The sequence below is a fragment of the Motacilla alba genome, chromosome 7, assembly GCF_015832195.1.
Source record: "Motacilla alba alba isolate MOTALB_02 chromosome 7, Motacilla_alba_V1.0_pri, whole genome shotgun sequence".
Lineage (NCBI taxonomy): Eukaryota > Metazoa > Chordata > Aves > Passeriformes > Motacillidae > Motacilla > Motacilla alba.
Window position 1 is genome coordinate 1 of NC_052022.1, and position 17298 is coordinate 17298.

At 46.5% G+C, this 17298-nt stretch overlaps 1 protein-coding gene across 1 annotated transcript; it reads right to left on the reverse strand.

Moving 5' to 3' along the window:
- Positions 1-9574: 9574 nt before the first annotated feature.
- Positions 9575-12764, reverse strand: LOC119703279 (vegetative cell wall protein gp1-like). The gene is made up of 4 exons (XM_038142901.1): positions 12757-12764; positions 11498-12009; positions 10649-10794; positions 9575-10195 (listed from the first exon to the last, which is right to left on the reverse strand). The coding sequence occupies exons 1-4, from the start codon at positions 12762-12764 to the stop codon at positions 10088-10090; spliced, it is 774 nt and encodes a 257-aa protein (XP_037998829.1). The 3' UTR covers positions 9575-10087.
- Between the last annotated feature and the right edge of the window lie 4534 nt (positions 12765-17298).

The following is a 17298-nucleotide window of genomic DNA, read 5'->3' on the forward strand; positions in this document are numbered from 1 at the left end:
TAAAAGCACCTGCTGGAAACAAGCTAAGATAAGCTGAAAGAGTCTCTTCACCGAAATGAGAGGAGAGCTCTTATCCCAGCAGATCCCAGAGAGGGAATGAAGCCCCTCTGCAAAAGCTGGGGTTAATATACCCCTGATTGGGCCCACCTCTCCTTCCCATGACACCCAGGAAAAGGGAGGGGGCAAATCCCACCAGGTATAAAAGCCCTCAGAGCAGCTACAGCTGTTTGGCTCCTCTGCCTTGAATTCAAGGGGAGTAAAGGGCTTGATATAGGAGAAAACTCTTCAGAGGAATGACAACGCTTTCTTTTTTGCTACAACTAATTGGAGCAAAAGGGCGGAAGACTGGTGAGAAATAAAACTTTGTGTTTAGGTAGCACAGCCAGACAAATTGGGTAAGTTGCTGTCAACTGACATAATTATTCTTTAGTGACTACTAAATATTATTTCACGTGTGACTAAGTAGGGTGGGGAAGAATACTAATGATATGAATAGTCTAAGTCTGCTTGGGACCTCTAATTAGGGCTATCTACATTATAAACAAAAATAAGAAAAATAATCGCCTCCCAGCAGTGTAAGGGTTAGGTATGTGCCAGGCTCACCCTTCTCTGAGATATCTGGTCCTAGGGCACAGAAAGAAGTGCCCTGAAATGCACATTTAAACCCTTAAAATGCTGAAAAAGGCAGAGCTTCCTTCAAGTGAACCCCTTCAAATGAGAAAATGGGGCAGTTGCCTCCACTGAAACTGATACAATGGCAAATAAATGCCTTCTGCCCTTTAATTTAATCCCCTAAAATATTGGGAAAAGAGCAGGTTTTCTTACTGTAAATCTCTCCAGTGATGAAAAAAATAGGGATTTTTCCCTCAATCCAAACCCTTAAGAAGGAGAGATAGCTGGGCATCCCCCTCAGTTTAAGCCTTAGGAAAACAAAAAAGAGGGCGGTTACCCTTAAATCAAACCCATAAAAAACATCGTTAAGGTTTTCCCCTTCTATTTAAACTGGAAAATAATGGAAAATGGTGACTCCCTGTCAATTAGCCCCCCTAACAGCATAGAAAAGGCAGGATTCTTTCAACTGAGACCATTAAAATTGCAGGGGAAGCAGATTCCCTCACAATTTGAACACAAAAAATAGGGGAAAGGGAAGCTTTTTCCCTCCATTTAAACCCCTTTTCTCCTAATAACCCCTCTCTTTTCTGGGAGTACTGTGGAGGGTCTGAAGGCTCTGGGGAGGGACTGACACAGTAAAAGGGGAAAGTTGAAAGCTCTCCCCTGGAACCCCACATGCTGCCCGGCCCGCTCAGGTGCCGCCCCTTGGCGAGAGGGTTCTTCTCTTGGCATTTTCTCGAAGCGATGCTCCGTGCCCGGGTGGGTCCGGCTGCTCCCCTGTCCCTGCTGGATGCTCCGACCGTAGCTCTGGGAGGGACGCTCGGGATACCCCCGTTAGCCCCTCTGGACTAGCATCTCCCTGTGCGGGTGTGCCTGGGGAACCCCCTGAAAGCAGCTGGTCACACGGGGTGCTGCTAGACCTTGGACTGGGGGGTGAGGTGAAGAAAGGTCCTGTGCAGAGTTCCCTCCCCTACACAGCCTTTCATCTGCCCCTTAAACAATGGGGTGCTAGACTTTCCTTTTCAAGGAAATTAACAGTCTTTCCCTTCTGCGTGCCCAGGGCCAAAACTGGGATTCTGCCTCCAAAACTGCAGACGGCAAATGATTTCTGGCAGACCGCAGCTGCCGAAGCCGAGAACTCTCGCTGCCCTTGGAGTGCCACGGGCCTCTTGTGAACGGACGTCCGCACGCGGCGGGGGTGAGTTTGGCTTTATGGGGAAGAGGGCTGGCGTTCCTGTCCGGGGGCCTATGCCTGCTCTGCTTCCGAACGGCGCGGGATTTCTCCCGGAGTGGAGCTGCCCCCGCCTAGAACTCGGGCTGCCCTGGCAGTTTGCTGAGCGCCTCCTGCAAACTGGCATCGGGAAACTCGGGGTGTGAGTTTTCCTGTGTGGAATTTCTCACAGACCAAAGCTAAGGGCATCTAACCCTAACTTTGACCGCAAGGACTTAGCTGGGTCTAAAACTTACGACTTTCGGACCGAGAGCGGGGGACAGGACCCGCTGTGCTGCCGCTGGCCCCTTTCTAATGCATTGCAGCCCTAAAACTTTGCCTTTTCAGAGGGTGTGTCCTCTGGCCCTGCCCATAATCTGCAAAATATGCTAAAGATTCCTAAAATAGCTTTGAAAAAGCCCCAACAATACCCTAAAAAATCCCAGACAAGTCTTAAAAAACCTTCCAAAATCCCCTAAGTATGTTTAAAAGTTCTGGAACAAACCTCAAAAAAAACATGCTCAGCCTCCAAACTCTACCTATTGCTCTCTAGCCCTCAGATGTTGTCCCTATCTTTTTGCAGTGGTACTTGTTGTCCTCTGAGGGTTCTGTCATTGTCCTGGTGTGAGGGTTGCTGTCTTGTCACACCGGGAGGGTTGCGGTGTGGTCTCACTGTTGGGGTTGCTGTGTTGTGCTGCTGTTGGGGGAAAAGGCTGTTGGTAGGGGGACTGCTTAGGGTGAAGTCAGGGCTGGGGTGTGTGTACCTGAACTTGCCTCCTAAGCTGTACCCTGTAGCCCTGATTTCCACTGGACTGTCCAGCCCTCAGGTCCTCTCCCTTTACCCCTAAATCCCTCCCTCTACGCCCCAGCCTTCAGGCTCTGTGTCACCCTCAAGCCCCTTCTCAGCTGCCCTCGAACTGCCCGGCCTCTGTGTTTCGTGCTGTGAAAAGACCCCAAAAAACCCTAAAAATTCCCTAAAAAAGCCCTAATCTTCAAAATGTCCTAAAACCCCCCCAAAGAATACCCTTAAAATACACTAAAAATACCGTACTTTTAAAAACCCCAGAACACCCCTAACAACCCCTAAATATCCCCTAAATAGTCCTAAAAGAGCTCAAAAATAGCCCAAAAATCCTTAAAATGCCCTGACAAGACCTTTAAAACAGACCTAAAAATTCCCTCAGAAACTGTAGAAATATCTAAAAAAGTCCTCCACATACCCTCAATAGTCCTAAAAAAGCCCCAAGAAGACTCAGAAACCCCCCTAAAAATTCTAAAAACTACTAAGAAAGCCCTTAAAATACCCTAAAAGGACCTCTTAAAAGCCCTGAAAGAGCCCTAAAATTATCCTAAACGTTCCCAGAAAATCCCTAAAAAACTCCCACAAACACAACCCTAAAATATCCTTTGCAACCCCTGAAAAAAGCTCTAAAAAATGCACAGCCCCCCAACTCCTACCTTTCACTGTCTAGCCCACAAACATCATTGCTACCTTTTTACTACGGTCGCTGCCTTGTGCTGTTGTTGGGGAAAACTGGTGTCCTAGGGGTGCTGTTTGGGGTGAGCTTAGGGTTGGGGTGAGGGCTTCTGCAACTGTAGCCTAACCTTACCTATTACTCTGGGTCCTGTCCTTTTTACCCCTAACCCTCAGTGTAAGCTGCCCACTTGTCAAACCCCCCCTCTTTGCCCCTCAGCCCGGAATGTCTGTGTGTCACCCCAAGCCCTGCAATGTTGTCCCTTGGCCTCCTAACCTCCGATGGACGCTCTCCACCCGGGTAGGGTTGGTTTTTAGGGTGAGGTTAGGGGAGGTGTGAGTTCTGGTTCACCTGTCACCCTCAGGCACCCCCCACTTTTCCCCTCAAGGCTCTCCCCAAGCCTCTTCTTGTCACCCTCAAGTTCCCTAGAGTAGCCTCTCAGCATCTCTGTGACAATCTGGACCCACCAGTCGCTCCTAAAGACTCCTTCTGCCTCTCAGCTACCCCGATCCTCTGTCACCCTCCAGCCTACCCTCCTCAGCCCGCATCCTTTGTGACGCCCTGCAGCCCAGCATCCACAGCGGCCAAAACCCGAAAATTCTGCTACTCACCATTCTCCTAAGAATGCCCGGCTCCTCGGGGCGCACGCTTCGGCTGCGCTCGGAGGCCGACGCCGTCGTCGCAGGGCCTGCCTGTATTAAGAAGAGATGAGGTGATTTGGTATTGCTGAAACGTGACGGGACGTTGGCTCGTCCTCGCTTGTTCTCCTCGCGGGGAGCGGACAGAGCGACCGGCACCGGCCGGGACCAGCGCAGCGCCCGCGCCGCCTCTTCCGCCCGCCCCGGCCCGGCAAAGCCCCCCTCGACTCCGCACGGCTCGCACCGCCTGCACGCCAGCCCGGCGCCGCCCCGCCGGGATTTTCCGGCACGCGGTCGCCTCCACCGTCTGGAGAGGGGCGCGCGCGGGGGCTAGGGGGGGTGCAGCCCTGTTCCGACGCCGCTCGCATGCCCCCGGCCCGTGCACCGCTGCGACCGCGCCCCTGCCGCCCGCCGAAACCGGCCCCGCCGGGCCGCCCTCGCCGCCGCCATTCACCTCAGCCACGGCGTCTCTTTACGCTTCTGAAACACCTTCGCCCCTCCCCTCTATTTACAGACACCGCCCCGCTCGCCGCTCGCTTCTCCCGCCCCTCGCCCTCCCCTCCCTCGGCAGCCGTCCTTCCCCCGCCCCCCCGGCGCCCAGCTGCGAGGGGCGGGGCGCTGGCTCGGGGGGGCTGCAGTACCGCGCTGTGTCCACAGGGCGGCAGCACTCCCGCCGGCCGCAGCCGGGGGCTGCCGCTCGCCTGGAGGGAAGGGGGGGCAAGAACAACAGGTGCGATCCCCTTCGAAAACTCATCAAAAATAAATGCCCCAAAAAAACCCGCACGAAAACTAAAAACACCCTGCCTTTAACCAAATAAAACCTCAAAACACCCTTTCCTTAAAATTATATTTAACTATTTTTTACATTTTTCAGATTCACATTTACATTTATAGTGTATATTAAAGTACAAATTATTTCTATTCTATATTACACCTATTGCTCATACTTATTTATATTTAAACTTTTGTATATATATCTATACATTTGTATATTTAGATTTAAATATATTTAGATTAGATTTATATATATATATGTCTAAATTTAGATTTCTATTCCTAAAATACATATGTTCTTTAAAACGAAACCCCTGCCTCTAACCAAAATCTGTACATATTTTTAATATTAATTATAAATGATAAAAAAACCCTGCCTCTAAACAAATAAGAACAAAAACCCATTTTATTTAAAAATATACTTAGTTTTATATTTATATTTTCCATAATTATACTCACACTTACATTTCTTTAATATTCATATATTTGATTTATAGATACATATATATCATAATGTAATACTATAGCTACAGTATGATTTACATTATGTATTTTATCAATTTCTAAGACTTAGAATTTTCTCCCTTTTATATTTTTCTATATCTTTATATATTTATGATACAGGTCTATATTTGGATTTATATTTTTAATCAGTATTTCTTTTTTTATTATTTATAGTAAAAGCCCTGCCTATAACCAAACTTTTTTTAAAAATCCCACCGCTATTTAAAAAAAAATTATTTTTATATTTCTATTTTTTCATATTTCTATTCACATTTATATTTTATAGTGATGTATTCCATTTGCAGACGTAAATAGCATATAGCAAAATATAATTATATATATTCTAAAAAAATATCTATTTTTAATACTTATAATATCTAATTTTATTACTTATATTAACTTAGATTTTATATATGTATTTGTTCAATATTTCTATACTTAGATTTCAAGTTTTATAATTGTTATACATGTAAAATTAAAAAGCTGCCTAAAACCATATAAAAAAAAACAAAGCCTTCATTTTTATCCCTATTTAATTATTTTTATATTATATTCTTCATATTTATATTCAATTTACAATTTGTTATATATCTTATAATATATAGATATACTATAGTTATCGATCTATTATATATTACACATAATATATTACAATATAAGAAGATATATAGAGTATTATTGGTAATATGAAGTGTATCTAGTTCTGTTATTTTGTATTTATTTCTATTTTATGCTTTTCTATATATCTTTATATATTTATAATATATTCCTATTTTTACATCGTTGACGTTGCTGTTTATAATCTGTATTTCTATATTTTACATAAACATCTAAAGGACATAAAACATTATAATATTTTCCTGATATAATACAAAGTTATTTATGTTGCATGTTCTCTTTATTTATATTTATTTTATTTCAATTTTATATCTTATATTTATATTCCCATTTCCATATTTATATCTCTGTTTTGCTTATTTACACTGGTATGGCTGGGAGGCGGGGAGACGGGACAGGACGAAAGGGGACGAAACGGGAGAGGCACGGCACTACTATTATGATTTAAATAACACCCCTGCCTCTACCCAAATGCAAGCCAAAAAGAACCCCTTTCTTTTAAACAGCATTTTAGTTTGAAAACATGCCCTAGTTTTACATGGCCATTCCCATTTCAAATGTCTATGGATGGGTAGTGCTGTCTGTAGTCTATATTAGGTCTCTTCGGCTACACTCGGCTGTTCTCGACAACACTCGGCTATGCCCCGCTCTTCGGCTGCACTCGGCTACGGTCGGCTATTATCGGCTCTTCGGCTAAAGCCGGATATTATCGGCTGTACTCGGCTCTTCGGCTGCACTCGGCTAACGTCGGCTACGCTCGGCTCTTCGGCTGCACTCGGCTACGGTCGGCTATTATCGGCTCTTCGGCTAAAGCCGGCTATTATCGGCTGCACTCGGCTACTCTCGGCTACGTTCGGCTCTTCGGCTGCAATCGGCTACTCTCGGCTACGCCCGGCTACGCTCGGCTCTTCGGCTGCACTCGGCTGCACTCGGCTCAGCTGGATTTGCGCGCCCTTTTTGCCGCCATCTTGAGAAGGTCAAACCAGTCCGCGACACGCCACGCTCAACAGGGCGGCGGGGAGGGGACCTCGACAAGGAGATAGGCGTTTAGCGCCAATGCCTGTCACAAACCCGCCGAATAACGCCCGCCCGCGGCGCCGCTGAGCCCACAGCCCGTCTCCAAGGTACCCGAAGCGCAACAGAAAATCCCGCTCGCGCCGCGCCGGCGCCGGTGTTCCGTTCCGGCAGTCCAGTAGACGGACCGCGGTCCTCCGATTTGCGCGCCTTTTTTGCTGCCATCTTGAGAAGGTCAAACCAGTCCGCGACACGTCACACTCAACAGGGCGGCGGGGAGGGGACCTCGACAAGGAGATAGGCGTTTAGCGCCAATGCCTGTCACAAACTCGCCGAAATACGCCCGCCCGCGGCGCCGCTGAGCCCACAGCCCGTCTCCAAGGTACCCGAAGCGCCACAGAAAATCCCGCTCGCGCCGCGCCGGCGCCGGTGTTCCGTTCCGGCAGTCTAGTAGACGGACCGCGGTCCTCCGATTTGCGCGCCTTTTTTTGCCGCCATCTTGAGAAGGTCAAGCCCGTCCGCGACACGCCGCGCCCGCCCGCCGCCGCACACAGGCGTGCCCGCCGAGCGCCGCTCGGCCGCCGAGCGCCGCTCGCCTGCACTACCGCGCTCTGCCCACAGGGTGGCAGCACCGCCGCCCGCCCCACCCCACGCCGCGGCGCTGCCGCCGGGGAAGGCGGCAAAAACCGGCAGCTGCCACCGCAACGGGAGCCGCCCCCGGCAAAAAAACCCTCCAGAATCAATGCCCCCCCGACAACGCGAAAGGAGAAAAAAAAAAAAAAAACAAAAACAAAACCCTGCCTCTACCCAAATGAAAGCCAAAAAGAACCCCTTTCTTTTCAACTGCATTTAAGTTTGAAAAAACGCCAAATTTTTATATTTACATTCCCATTTACATTTAAAATGTCTATTGATGTGTAGTGCTATCTGTATTCTATATTACATCTCTTCCTATCCCTTCTATTTATCTATATTTTATATTTCTGGAAATATTTTTTAAATCGTGATTATATGTCTCTCTATGTAGAACTGTGTAACACTATCAAGATCTGTATTATTTAAAATAAAATAATTAAAATAATCAATTAAAATAAAAAACCCCGCCTCAAACCAAATAAAAAGCAACCCCCCCCCTTGATTTAAACCGTATTTTTTAGAGTATTACATTCAAGGTATTACTTGTAGTATAGTGGAAATTTTTTTAGGCTATTACATTTTTCATAATTATATATTCATATTTCCATTTATATTTTTTATTTATTATGTAGATTATACATGTTATATAAAATACCTTTTAATATATTTTTATATATACATCAATATATATACATATATATGTACATACTATTCTTAGATATCTCTCTTACTTCTATTAATTCATAGGTAATATTTATAGATGTCATTATAGATATATTTGGATCTTTGGATTTGTATTTTTAGATTATTTCTCTTTATGTTACTGAGTAAAAAACCTGCCTATCAACTAATAAAAACCAAAAAAACGCCCCGTTTATTTTAAACTGTATGTCATTATTTTTATATTTACGATCTATAGTTAGATATTTTTGCGTATATAGAATAGACTGTGTTTTGTATATGTTATACCAGGTTACAAGAACATACTATATATTACAGTTTGATTTGTTTCGATTCTTATGTTTACCCTTATAATGTGATCTTTTTAAATGGATATTTCTTTCTATTTTAAACTAGATATCGAACCCCATAAATTCACTAACCTAACACATCAGAACCACAAAAATGCTGCACCCTCCTCGGCACCGCCACGCGCTCACATCCCAGCACAACACAGAAAAACAGAGCCCGCTCCTGTTGCCAACAGAGCGGAGATCCCACAAGGCTTCCCCCGATTAGAAACTCAAACAAACCCATCTATAAAGAAATGTAAAAATCCCATTAGAGCTAGCCCAAAACCTCCGTGCTTCCTCATCATAAACTTCCTCCTCAATCAATTTCTCAGAAACCCAAAAAACTCCAATACACATCCAAAAGGAAAGAACTGCTAAGAAAAACAAAAACCTGTACAAAATAAATCAAACCAGCTCCCTAAACTCCAGACTGTACAACTGACCCTAAACATTACTAAAAAGACCCCCGAAGCTCTACCTTTATGCTAACTCACAAGTAATGAACAATAATCTGTAGAAATAATTTTAAATTAAAAAAAAAACTAATGAAAAGCATAAAAAAATTCTAAGCTATTAAAATGTCAAAAAATATCACTGCTAAAATTTTAAAAAAATATATACTGCCTATAAACACCCACCATATAAATGCTCCTGTCCCCAAAAAGAAAACTAAACCCCCCCCCCCCCCCCCCCCACCGGCTGCACACAACATGAAGCAAGACAATTAATTCTAAAAACCACCTTAAGCCACTACGTAAAAAAACCTTTCAAAAATTAAAAACCGCAGGTAACAAAAGCCATCCAATCACTTAAACACCCAAAACTCCAGCAGCTCGGCTGCCCCTACCAAATCTCTGTGTTTATACCTACGATAAACAAAGCCAAAATCCCAGCAATACATCTCAGAAGTCTATTAAAGAAACCTGTTGAAATTAATTCTGCCTCAAATACAAACCAAGCCATCCACAGAGTTATCTTCACTCAAAAAACAAATGACACAGAGTTAACAACACCAAAAAAGAAGACAACACACCGTACACCACCAAAGAGTATCACGTTGAAGGAAAAAAAAATAAATTATTTGGCTTTTTTTCAAACTAACTTCTTTTATTAGCTAGAACTAAAGCTTTCAAAACTCCATACGTATCGCAAGCAACGTGCAGTTCTGGTTTCTCCCCGTACCCTCTTTGTACAAAGGGCCTGGGCACAGCACAGGGCCGGGATTCAATGGAATGAATGCATCCCCCACGACCTTTCAAAGGCTCTGGCTCCGGCACCGCGGCTCGCAGATCCGGACTGCCGTGCTCAGCTACCCTCACGGCCACGTTCAAGCACAATCCACCAGATTGCTCAGAGAATTCCCACTAAAACTCAGCTATAATCACTGAGCAGAAAGTCCTTTGGGGTGCTGCTCCATCTCTCAGCTGCTCCGGGCAGAGGGAAGATGGCTTCTCGTCACGCACGGCAGCAGCAGCGATGGATCCTGGAGGTGGGGGGGGGGGAGGGTTGGGGTTTTTTTGTGGATGTAAAAAAAAAGGGTAATGAAATTAAACCAGGTCTGATATAAATGTCTTGAAGCGCCATTCGAGCTTCTTAAACCCAAGAAAACCGTTCCGATTCCTGAGTCCGGTCTTCCGCTGCCTCCTCGCTCTTTGCGCTCGCAGCCCGTTGCAGGAAGCTCTGCAGCCTTTCTTCCCCATCCTGTGTTAGAGAGGGGACAGCTATTAGGGGCACGCACACGCACAAACGGTCTTCAAAAAGATCAAATGCCTGCAGTAAAAATTACATAAGTAATATCCTCTCTCAAACTGTTCAAGAAAAGGGAAACTGGAGGTTTAATGTCCCTCTGAGGGATATGGGATAAAATCTTCCCCCTGAGTGTGCACACAGTAATAAAATACTGATTTTTTGGACCAAACGAGGTAGGTCTGTATGAGACCTACAGCTCAGGGGGCTTTCACGGCTCCCGGCGATGAGGACTGAGCACAGAAGAAAGTTAAAGATGAAGTGTTAGTCCCCTGAATTATTGCCCTGATGTAGGGTTTTTTTTGGTTTGGTTTTTTTTTGTTTTGTTTTTTTTTTTTGTTTTGGTTTTTGGTTTTTTGGGGTTTTTTTGGTTTGTTTTTTTTTTTTTTTCCCTGCTAAGAGACATACCAGCTTCTTCCCTTTGTTTCTGGGTTTCCAAGTCACCCTGTAATTCGTAACCTGCACCAAGCTGACACGGCTAAGTGAGGAATCCGGCTGCTGTGCTCCAAGCCACGTGTCCCTGGCGTGACGGGAAGTCAGGAGTACAGAAACAGCTGTGGGAAGAAAGGTGAGAGGAAGATCAGAACAGATATGCTCCTAGTTCCCCACAGCTCAAGTGGAGCTGGCTTTTAAATAGCACACATAAACTTAAATTAGCAACAAGCAAAAAAAATATTCCTAACACAATAAACCCCAAAAGGCCTCAAACTACCAAAATAAAAATACCACCTAGTAAGAAACGTGAAGGCAAAAAAGAAACGTAACCAGAAACACTATCTCCCAAAGGATCCGTAACAATCAAACATATGCTCCGATCAAACAATCCAAAGAAATAAAAGCCCTGTAAGATAAGAAACAAGAATGCGACTATAAAGATTAAAAACCCCTAAGTAACTACACGACACTACCTCGAACCCACCGAAACAAACGCTGCATACTCAAGCTAACAAAAGGCACCACCACAGAATCCAAAACCTAACTTCTACTTCATGCTACGACCCATAAAACCCACGGTAAACCCTAGAAAACGTCATAGCGGGGGGGGAAGGTGGGGGGGGGGGGGGGGGAAGGGGAATTAAAAAAAAAAAAAAAAAAAAAAAAATCCGACCACAAAACTGAATTCAAAACAACCTACTCATCAACACCCGAGCCGAGAACCATAACATTCAAGAAGTGCAGCACATCCACCAGCTGCAAACAAAACAAAACGATACAATAAATTCCTAAAAGCCGCGTCAAAAGCAGGACATCAAAGACCTTTCCAAAATCGCTCCCCGCGCTCCCGGCGCCGGACGGAGCGCGGCTCCCGGCAGGAAAGCGGCTCCTCCGGCGGCTCCTCCGGCGGCTCCTCGGGCGCGCAGGGGCGGCGCCGCGCCGGGAGAGCCCCGGCCGCTGCGCCCTGCCCGGCAGGAGCCGGCCGGCCCCTCATGGTGCTCGCGGCTCCCACCTGGGTCGGCTCTCGGCGTGAAGTCGTTTCATTTCGGCTTTTGGTCTGAACCGGTCTCGTTTCGGCTCCTGGGCTGAAGCGGGCTCGGTTCGGCGAAAGTCGGGGACGATCGGCTTTGAGGGGAAACTCGGCTGCGCGCGGCCACCCGGGGCTCCCGCCGGCTCTCGGGCTGCACTCGGCTGCACTCGGCTGCGGCGGGCTGCACTCGGCAGCACTCGGCTGCACTCGGCTGCACTCGGCTGCACTCGGCTGCGGCGGGCTGAACTCGGCTGCACTCGGCTGCACTCGGCTGCGGCGGGCTGCACTCGGCTCTTCGGCCGCGCTCGGCAATCATTGGCCAAGCTGCAGTGTCCCGCCCTTTCTGCCGCCATCTTGAGAAGGTCAAGCCCGTCCGCGACACGCCGCGCCCGCCCTGCCGCCCGCCGCCGCACACAGGCGTGCCCGCCTAGTGCCGCTCGGCCGCCGAGCGCCGCTCGCCTGCACTACCGCGCTCTGCCCACAGGGTGGCAGCACCGCCGCCCGCCCCACCCCACGCCGCGGCGCTGCCGCCGGGGAAGGCGGCAAAAACCGGCAGCTGCCACCGCAACGGGAGCCGCCCCCGGCAAAAAACCCTCCAGAATCAATGCCCCCCGACAACGCGACAGGAGAAAAAGAAAAAAAAAAAAAACCCTGCCTCGAACCCGATAAAAACAGACAGAAAACCCCAAACGCCTTCTTTCAAAGACTATTGAAATGGATTTTATTTCAATATTTTTTTCATCTTTATATTCACAGCTATATTTATAATGTACACTGAGGAATAATGTTTATTTATACATTTATATGTATAAATTCCTATTTATATAAAAACTGGTATTTTATCTTACATCTATTCCTATTCCTTATATATATTTATATACTTTATACCTACCTCTATATATTGATCTTATATTTCCGTATTGAGATCTTTATGTCTGAGGCCCTTCTATTATGATTTCAAATAAAACCCCTGCCTCTACCCAAATGCAAGCCAAAAAGAACCCCTTTCTTTTAAACTGCATTTAAGTTTGAAAACATGCCCTAGTTTTACATGGCCATTCCCATTTCAAATGTCTATGGATGGGTAGTGCTGTCTGTAGTCTATATTAGGTCTCTTCGGCTACACTCGGCTGTTCTCGACAACACTCGGCTATGCCCCGCTCTTCGGCTGCACTCGGCTACGGTCGGCTATTATCGGCTCTTCTTCTAAAGCCGGCTATTATCGGCTGCACTCGGCTCTTCGGCTGCACTCGGCTACCGTCGGCTACGCTCGGCTCTTCGGCTGCAATCGGCTACTCTCGGCTACGCTCGGCTCATCGGCTACACTCGGCTGCACTCGGCTCAGCAGGATTTGCGCGCCCTTTTTGCCGCCATCTTGAGAAGGTCAAACCAGTCCGCGACACGCCACGCTCAACAGGGCGGCTAGGAGGGGACCTCGGCAGGGAGATAGTCATTTAGCGCCAATGCCTGTCACAAACCCGCCGAAATACGCCCGCCCGCGGCGCCGCTGAGCCCACAGCCCGTCTCCACGGTACTCGAAGCGCCACAGAAAATCCCGCTCGGGCCGCGCCGGCGGCGGTGTTCCGTTCCGGCAGTCTAGTAGACGGACCGCGGTCCTCCGATTTGCGCGCCTTTTTTTTTGCCGCCATCTTGAGAAGGTCAAGCCCGTCCGCGACACGCCGCGCCCGCCCTGCCGCCCGCCGCCGCACAGAGGCGTGCCCGCCGAGCGCCGCTCGGCCGCCGAGCGCCGCTCGCCTGCACTACCGCGCTCTGCCCACAGGGTGGCAGCACCGCCGCCCGCCCCACCAGGGGGCTGCCGCGCGCCGCGGCGCTGCCGCCGGGGAAGGCGGCAAAAACCGGCAGCTGCCACCGCAACGGGAGCCGCCCCCGGCAAAAAACCCTCCAGAATCAATGCCCCCCCGACAACGCGAAAGGAGAAAAAGGAAAAAAAAAAAAACCCTGCCTCGAACCCAATAAGAACAGACAGAAAACCCCAAACGCCTTCTTTTAAAGAATATTGAAATAGATTTTATTTTTATATTTTTCATCTTTATATTCATATTTTTTCGTACAATGTATATTTATGTATAATATAATTTTTATTCTATATTACATTTGTTCCTATTTTTATTTCTTGTTTTATACATATCTTTATATATTGATTGTTAATTTTTACATTTAGATTTATATATATATAGTCCTTGTATTATTTAAAATAAAACCCATGCCTCTACTCACCAAAATAAAAACAAAAAAAGTCCTTTCGTTTAAACCGCTTTTAAATTTTATTGAATTTATATTTTTCATGTTTATATTTACATTTAAAATGGATATAGATGTATTATATTATTTATATTCTATATTACCTCTCTTCCTATTTTTTATATTTATTTATATATATATATTTACATATTGATTTCATATTTCTGGTTTTGGAATTATATCTAAATTATATGTATATTCATATTATTTAAAATAAAACCCCAGCCTCTAACTAAAAGAATACCAATAAAAGCCCTTTCTTTTAAACCGTATTTAAATATTTTTATATTTTTCATAATTATTTTCACATTTACATGTATTGTTTTTATTGATGTATTATATTTATAAATATATATAATATACGTCATCATGTAATAATATAATTTTAGATTTTTATTATATATCATAAGTACTGATAAAACTTCTATTCGTTTAAATTTTTATATATATTTTTAAGTCTTTATGATATATTTCTACACTTAGATATCTACCTTTATTTTATTTTTTAAACTTTTTATAATAAAATCCCTTCCTGTTCTCAAATAAAAACCAAAAACCCTTTATTTTAAACTATATTTAAAATTTTTATACTTATTTTTTTAAATTTACATTCACATTTACGTTTTTAAGTGGTAATATATTCCATTTTAATATATTGATGTACAATATTTAGATATATGTGTGACATATGTACAATATAATAAGATATATACAGTATAATTGTATTTATTTAAATACAGTATTTTTCCCCTTCTCCTTAAAATAGAGCACAGGATTGACTGTCAGCCCTGTGATACTGCGGGGGAAAGAAGGAAAGGGGGCACGGGAAGAGAGGAGGGAGAGCAGGGGACGAGAAAGGGTAGGGAGGGAGGTCGGGCTGTGGAGGAAAGCGGGAGGGGAAGGGAAAGGCCGGGAGGGGGGAAGAGGGACCGTGGACAGAGGAGGGAGAGAGGGGTTTCGGGAGGGGAGAGGGAAATGGGGGAAAGAGAGATAACTAAGGGGAATGAGGGGAGGAGGAAGGAGGGGGAAGGAGGGGGATTTTGGCTCCATCCCTAGAGGTGCCATTGCAGAGCCAGGCAGGATCCTACCATTGCCGGGGATTTCAGGCGCAGTGTTGCAGCCCCGTTTTGCCCTCCACACGACCTGTTCTACCTTCAGTCACAGTAGCCTGCCCCAGCATGCGCGTCCCAGGCCCACAGTGATTGTGGCGCAAGAGCTCTACAGTCTGTGTGCCAGCCCTATGGCTCCTATGGCGTGTTCAGCCCCGATCCCAGACATGCAATTATGACAGCTCCAGGCCCAGTGATTTCAGCTCTTTCAGCTCTTGACCCACAAGCTTTATTTCACTGCCAGCTCTGTTCTTCCAGCTGCAGCTGCCCGATTCTCCAGCTTCCAAGGGCAGCATCTTACTCTTGGCTCCAGCCCTGCAGCACTTCAGCTCCCGCCCGAGGCTCTCTAAGCCCAGCCCACCATCAATACCTCAGCCCAACGGTGAGTCAAGCTCCTGCCCAAAAATCCCCAGTCACTGTGCCAGCCCAGCCCCAGCCTTTATTTGCCTCAATTGCAACAGCCCCCTTCTCAGGTCTTCAGTTAGTTTTCCATTTTCATTCACAGTCACGGCACCGCAGGACCCTTCCCAGCCCCACACCGATTTCGGCTCCATGCCTAGAGGTGCTTCCAAAGAGCCAGGCAGGATCCTGCCATTGCCGGGGTTTTCAGGCGCAGTGTTGCAGGCGCAGTGTTGCAGCCCCCTTTTGCCTCCTTTGCCCCAAGTCTCATGATGTACCTCACAGTTACCTGAGTGCTGCTGCCCCATAAATCCTTTCAGGAAATTTTCAGGCACAGAAAGCTAAGACCATTTGGCACCTGAGCAGTGCATGTGTTTGCCTTTGCTTGTCAAAATGGGTTGGGAAGCAACGTATTTTTGTTCATAAAGTGATATACAACAGAAGATTTTCAGGCCACTGGGGCTTGTGCTCTGCAAGCTACCCAGCAGTGGAAATGATGACACCATTCTCTATTCTCCTGTTACACCAGCAACATCACTGTCATTAGGTCTCCTGTTAATAGGATTCCTACTTTAAAAAGGGTAACAGTAACTGGGCTGTGAGGAAGAACACCCCCCTCACTAGTCCTTCATGCAGTTCTAGTAAAAATAAAAAAAAAAAAAGACTACTTTCTCCATGCAGCAAGGATGGATCCAGCATCTCCATCATCATTCGATTTCAGTGTCCAGCTCCAGCATATCACACTGGGCTAGCAGCACATATGTCAACACAGGCAAGAAGTCACCATCTCCATACAGCCTCCCTGGGTTGAAGGGAATACAAGCAGTGAGAGACAAAACACATTTTTTTACCATTTTCCATGTTTGAAATGAGAACACTTTTGTGCCTTCTCTACCCAGCATGTCTGTATTACTACAGAACTCCCTGTCACCAATGTGCAGCAAAGAGAACATCACCTGACACTCACTGCACAGGAGACCAGCTCAGTCCTGTCCTTCAGACAAGCGCAAATCTTATGATGCACACCTTGAGGCATGCAAGGGAAATTTAGAGACTGGGGTAATCCTGGCACCAGCTCAACTGGCGAATTGCTGAAAAGGCTGCCATGCCAGTCTGGCCTGACCTTCACGTGCACTGCTATCATTGCCTAGGAGGTGATGAATAGGCTCAGTTTGGCAACACCACAACACTCCAGTGCAGGATCAGTGCCCCAGCGAAGCGCTGCCCTGAGCCCCAGCCTCTATGTCAGCAGCAGTAAGCAGGTGGAACTCACCTATTTCCACATTCAAATCCCTTTGTTAGTCATTCCTATTTGTTTCTAGGCACCAAAAGCTCATTTCAGCTATTCAGAGATAGCACTAACTGGTCCACGGATTTAAGGAAGCAGCCAGTCTTCAGGAATGTGTGTTGCTGCTCTAGCCTTGTCCAACAAGGGGGCACAGGGGGAGAGGAGGAGGACACGGAGTTTTCACCAGGCCTGTGCTTGTGGGCTGCAGGGACATCTGCACTGAGGAGGAAATGAAAATGGGAAAGAGGGAAACACAACCTGATGGGACACAGTTCTGGCACCACATTTCCTCTTGTTCCTGCTGTCATGGAAAACCACAGGTAGACGTCCCTCAGACCTTGCACCCCTGAACACCCAGGAGAGGTGGAGTTTTACCAGCACCCTGCCTGGCTGCACTGACACGAGCACAGGCCAATCACTTTGCCCAGCATCATCCCTCATTTTCCTTCCATTGCTCCCAAATCCTCCCAAACCCACCCACGTCTGTGCTGGGGCCAGTGCCTGCTCCCAGCCCAACCAGAGGCTGTCAGCCAGC